Source organism: Microtus ochrogaster, chromosome 5 (genome assembly GCF_000317375.1).
Source record: "Microtus ochrogaster isolate Prairie Vole_2 chromosome 5, MicOch1.0, whole genome shotgun sequence".
NCBI classification, from domain to species: domain Eukaryota; kingdom Metazoa; phylum Chordata; class Mammalia; order Rodentia; family Cricetidae; genus Microtus; species Microtus ochrogaster.
The window spans coordinates 16,174,545-16,180,172 of NC_022012.1; the positions used below are offsets into that span (position 1 = coordinate 16,174,545).

The 5,628-nt window shown below is 54.4% G+C and overlaps 1 protein-coding gene across 3 annotated transcripts in view; it reads left to right on the forward strand.

Moving 5' to 3' along the window:
• Prkcsh (protein kinase C substrate 80K-H) overlaps nt 1-5,628 on the forward strand; it is an 11,403-nt gene that overhangs the window by 4,926 nt on the left and 849 nt on the right. For 2 of the 3 annotated variants that reach the window (XM_005346933.3, XM_005346934.2), the window contains exons 7-17: nt 483-612; nt 2,198-2,282; nt 2,627-2,705; nt 3,196-3,282; nt 3,449-3,607; nt 3,681-3,777; nt 4,064-4,133; nt 4,449-4,538; nt 4,979-5,053; nt 5,138-5,237; nt 5,331-5,481. In XM_005346933.3, coding sequence (XP_005346990.1) covers nt 483-612; nt 2,198-2,282; nt 2,627-2,705; nt 3,196-3,282; nt 3,449-3,607; nt 3,681-3,777; nt 4,064-4,133; nt 4,449-4,538; nt 4,979-5,053; nt 5,138-5,237; nt 5,331-5,477 — 1,119 coding nt within the window. In that variant the 3' untranslated portion in view covers nt 5,478-5,481. The remainder of the gene's footprint in view (nt 1-482; nt 613-2,197; nt 2,283-2,626; nt 2,706-3,195; nt 3,283-3,448; nt 3,608-3,680; nt 3,778-4,063; nt 4,134-4,448; nt 4,539-4,978; nt 5,054-5,137; nt 5,238-5,330; nt 5,482-5,628) is intronic. The other variant, XM_005346935.3, reaches the window with a different exon arrangement.

Genomic DNA, 5,628 nt, shown 5'->3' on the forward strand with positions numbered 1-5,628 from the left:
TGTAAGACCAGGCTGGTCTCGAACTCACAGAGATCCGCCTGCCTCTGCCTCCCAAGTGCTGGGATTAAAGGCGTGCGCCACCATTGCCCGGCGAGGGGTCTGAATCTTATTCTTGAGTTTCAGGATGGTGGGGTGTGGGGGTTGAGATGGCTCAGTGGGTAAAAACCCTTGGCCACCAAGCCTAATGACCTGAGTTTGTTTCCCAGGACAGGAGAAAACTGATTTCCTCTGAGTTGTCATCTGACTGCCACATGTCTCCCTCCTCAAAGAAAAAGGCGGGGGGTAAAGTTTAAATGATGGAGATGTGACAGGTGGGACTGAGGGAGGGGCTGATGGCACACAAAACATCAAGGGAACCAGAGTAAAGTAGGGATACACTGTGATGCAGGCATTTCGGAATGATCTTGGGGAACAGAGGCACTTGACAAAGAGAGGACCAGGCCTAAGCAGAGCTGGCCTCTCACCTTCTCCTCTCCTTCCAGGGTAAGCTGCTTGAACTGCAGGCTGGAAAGAAGTCTCTAGAAGACCAGGTAGAGATGCTGCGGTTAGCAAAGGAAGAAGCAGAGAAGCCAGAGAAGGAGGCCAAAGAGCAGCACCGGAAGCTGTGGGAAGGTATGCTGTGGGTCAGCACTGCAGCTCTGACCAGAGAAGAACCAGAGCTGGGAGGTCTAATTCCTGCTGGCCAAGAGCTCTACCTCTGAGCTACACTCATCCCATCTTTCCTTTTGAGGCAGGGTCTCATGTGGCTCAGACTGCCGTAGTTTTTTTATGTAGACGAGAAAGACCTAGAAACCCTAATCTTCCCGTTTCTATATGTTAGATGCCAGAATTACAGGGATGTACTACTATGCCTGGGTTATTTATGTTTTGATTTGTTTGCTTTTCTTTGTTGGTATGTTTTGAGACATGGTCTGGAACTGTGTGTAGACTAGACTGGCCTTGAACTCCTAAGGGCCACCTGTTTGTTCTGCCTCGCAAGTGCTGGATTTGAAATGTGTGTCTCGCCATGTTCTGCACTTGGTGATTTTATTTGTTTCTTACCATGATTGTTTATTTCTTTGTGTGCCTAGTTAACTTTGTATTGGCCATCAGTTAGGAAAGCTGTAAGAATAATTTGTAGCCTTGGATGCAAGATCCTTCTCTACAAATTTCTGTTTGCATTTTGTCTGGTGCCTAGAACCTTCCCTCCAGGAATCTCAAGCCCAAATTGAAGACCTTTGACCTCTCAGCAATGTGTGGCTCCCTTGTGGTAGTAGAGGCTGATGTAGCGTCTTGATCATGCTTGGCCCACCGTTGCCAGGCCCCTCAACAGGGGCCCTACTGCTGTGCACTGCTGTGCTAAGCCTTCAGCCTACACAGAGTATGAACTTAGATACATGCATGTGTTTTCTGACATGACCTGACCACCTCTGAGGAGATGCCGTCCTCCTGAGGTCACTGGAGACTCTTCTGTAGAGCCCCAACCTTGATCTTAGATTTGGTTATACTTGTTCCTTCAGCCACAACAACTGTCATCCCAGCTCTGGGAGGTTGAGGCAGGAGGACTATAAATACCAGACAAACTTGGCCTACATAAGTGAGATCGTGTCTCTAATAAATGAATGAATTATAAAGAAGGAGCCGGGCCTTGGGGACTATTGTTCTAGCCCTTAGGAGATAGATTAAGAATTCCAGCCCAGCCAGGTGTGAAGGAAAACATTGTTCTTCTGCCAGCTGCTTAGAGCTCTTGCAGTGTCTGTCCCTAGCAGGGGTCTGGACACATTTGCTGACTCAGTCTTGCTTCCTCCCTCCGCTGTCCCATCTTTCCCTGCCCAGGCCTCCACTTGCCTTTTCCCCACCTCCTCAGCTCATAGGCATCAGCCGTTCCCCATTTTACATCTGTTTGTATGTGTGTGCCATGGTGCACATGTGGAAGTCAGTACCCACCTTCCATCTTGTGGGGCTCAGGACTGAACTCAGGTTGTCAGGCTTGGTGACAAGCTTCTGTAGCTGCTGAACCATCTTGGTGGCCCTTCACTTACTCAGCTTGTTCCCAAATTCGTCCTCCCTCCAGAGGACACAGACCTTTGTTAAATCCAGGGTCGTGTCCCCAGTGCTCAGTGTAAGACTGCTCTCACGGTGGGACTCTGTGCAGGTTTTGGGGGTGATGGGATTTGGCCATTTATGGTACAGCATGACAGAATGCCCCCCTCTACAGAGCAGCAAGCTACTGCCAAGGTCCGGCGGGAACAGGAGCTGGCAGCCAGTGCCTTCCAGGAACTGGATGACAACGAGGATGGGGTGTAAGTGTAACTGCCCACTGAGAGTTCCTTACCCAAGTCTGACTAGCCTGGCCTTGGACACGTCAGGTAGCCAGTCTGGTCTCAGGTTTATAGTCCTCCTGTCTCAGCCTCTGGAGCCTTGCAGTGGCAGATGAGAGCTGTCACTACCATTGGGCATGTGCGGCAGAAGCAGATGGAAGGGCTAGGGTGTAGGTATTGTCTAGGACCCGCTCTGCCTTGGCTCTCTTTAGAGTTAGGTCTCTTATAGGGGAGGGTGGGAAGTGGCTGGGCCCTGCCCCTCCCATCCCAGCCCTCACACGTGTAGAGATCCCACAGAAGCCTCCCCCTTCCTTTTCTGTACTCAGGGTCTCGGTGGCAGAGCTGCAGACTCACCCGGAGCTGGACACAGATGGGGATGCAGTACTGTCTGAAGAGGAGGCCCAGGTACCCCAAGCCTATCCTTGGCCTAGAGTGAATTCAGGGTGAGAGGTCAAGGTAGGCCTCCTCTGGGGAGAGCTCCTTGTGGCTGCCTGGTAGAACCCTAGACTAGTACCAGGGCAGCATGGCACCTGTCCCCAGGCTTGTTCATCCCACTTAGCTTCTGGTTGTTGCTCAAAGTAGGAGTCTGTCTTTCTCTCTGCCTGCCATCCCTAGCTCTGCCCCTCTACCATCTCTGCTGCAAACCAGGTCCTTCCCTGCTCCTTCTGGACCTTTGCTTAGGGTGTAGCACACTCTGGCACTGTGCCTCTGTATACCTGTGTCTTGTCTTGATGTCCCCTTACTTCCCAACCCCTGGGACCTCCTTCAGGCCTGGGTTGTCCCTCCTGGTCATATAGTACCTGACCCATCTGCTATGGCCTGGTCCCTAGTTGTGATTGGCAGGGTGTGTGGGCCTCTGGGGGCCCTAACTCTGACCCTACCCCAATGCACACAGGCCCTTCTCAGTGGGGACACAGAGATTGACTCTACCTCCTTCTATGACCGTGTCTGGGCTGCCGTCAGGGACAAGTACCGCTCTGAGGTTTGTGGGAAAAGGAAGGGAAGTGGTCCTATCCCTAACCCCTCACAAAAATATCATCTCCGTGCTAGTCCCCGGGCCTCCATGGAGGCCAACCCTCCCAGACTTGGGAACTAGTGTTCTCCAGCCTTGAGGTCTCAGCATTGGCCTCTACAATCCTGGGAGCCAGGTGCTGCCCACTGATGTTCCTGCCCCTTCTGCTCCGGATGTGATTGAGCCCAAAGAGGAGCAGCTACCAGTGTTGCCACCTACAGAAGAGGAGGAGGAGGAGCCAGAAGAGGAAGAGGAAGAGGAGGAGGAGGAGGAGGTGCAGGGGGAGAAACCCAAGGTTTGTGTTGGGAGAATGGTGGGCAGATGGGTGGCTGGGGCTGCCTGCTAACTGGACCCTGCCCCCTCCCCAGGAGGCCCCAGCCCCTCTACAACCCCCACAGCCTGCCAGCCCCACTGAGGAGGAAAAGATGCCACCCTATGATGAGGAGGCACAGGCTGTCATCGATGGTGAGTGGGGACCTGCTGGGAAGGGACCCCTGGCCCTGCAGTGCCCGTGTTGCTGGGGAGTTACTGTTTCTATCCCCGAGTCCTCCCTCCTCATGGGCCGCACTTATTTATAAAACGTGCACAACAGGGCGGGAACCTGTGGGCTCCCAGGAGCCCTGGCCTGTACTCTAGAGAGCCAGCGACAGGAGGTTCACTCTGCGCTGGTCGGCCTATCCTTCACATCTCTGTGGGGCCCATTCTGGGTTTTTCATGGAACTGGGGCCCACTCTCATCTCCCATCCCTCAGCTGCACAAGAGGCCCGGAATAAGTTTGAGGAAGCCGAACGGTCCTTGAAAGAGATGGAGGAGTCCATCAGGTGAGCCCCAAGGCCGCCTCCTGCCCGGTGACCGTCTACTGCTGGCTCCTTGGAGGAGGTGTCAGCCTGGTTCTTGCAGGGCTTCAAGCACAACCTGTGTCTATCCACCATACATATAGCTGGGCCTTCTGTGTGGGTTCTCGTGTCCTCACTTTGCCTGAACCCTTCTGTGTGGGGCTCTCATATCCTTACACCCCCTTCCCCTGGACTCTTCTGTGTGGGGCTCTCATATCCTTACACCCCCTTCTCCCGGACCCTTCTGTGTGGGACTCTCGTGTTCCTTGCCCCCCTTCACCATCGGATCTGCTTTTCCAGGAGTTTGGAACAAGAGATCTCCTTTGACTTCGGTCCCCACGGAGAGTTTGCGTACCTCTACAGCCAATGCTACGAGCTCACAACCAACGAGTACATCCTGGCACTGGTCGGGGGAGGGGTGGGGAGGGGTAAGATACAGGGGAGGAGGGCACTGGGCGAACAAGAGTTGTAGTACCTATCTGAGATCTCATCACTGGGGGACTGAGGCAGGAGGACCTCAGTTGAGTCTGGGCTCCATCCCCAGCACCTCGTGAAACTGGGCATAGTGGCACATGCTCGAAGTGGGTGTAAGGAGGATCGTAAGTTCAAGGCCAGTCTCAGTTACTTGAGCATGTTTGAGGTCAGCCTGGGCTATGTGAACCCTGACTCCAGAAGGGAACACAGACAGGGTCCAGGGGTCAGTGGGCATTGAAGTGCCAGTGAGCCACCTGTCTGCCTGGATACCGAGGAGACTGGGGAGGGCTTTGAGGTACCTAGGGTCCCCAAACCTGTCAAACCTGTCACTCAGCAGCTCCTCTCCCCGCCCTTAGGTACATCTACCGGCTTTGCCCCTTCAAACTGGTCTCCCAGAAACCCAAACATGGGGGCTCTCCGACCAACCTTGGGTGAGTGGGTTGAGGTTTGTTGCCCTTACCCTGCCCCCAACCATCCACTGGCCAGGCACTCAGCACCCCTGCTCTCTCCCATAGCACATGGGGCTCGTGGGCTGGCCCCGATCATGACAAGTTCAGTGCCATGAAGTATGAGCAGGGCACCGGCTGCTGGCAGGGCCCCAACCGCTCAACCACAGTGAGTGTCTGACCTGGGGCTATGGGGACCCGGGCCTGTACCAGCCCAGCCCAGCCCAGCCCAGCATTGCTCCTGCTCTGTCCCCGTCCCCAGGTGCGCCTGCTGTGTGGCAAAGAGACTGTGGTGACCAGTACCACGGAGCCCAGTCGCTGTGAGTACCTCATGGAGCTAATGACACCAGCAGCCTGCCCAGAACCGCCACCAGAAGCACCCACTGAGGGAGACCATGATGAGCTATAGCCTGGTAAGGAGGCTGGGTCTCTGTCTGCTCTAGTGTGGGTGTTGCTACTTTCTTAATCTGTGCTCCTGACTATCTATCTCTCTCTCTCTCTCTCTCTCTCTCTCTCTCTCTCTCTCTCTCTCTCTCTCTCTCTCTCTCTCTCACTCACTC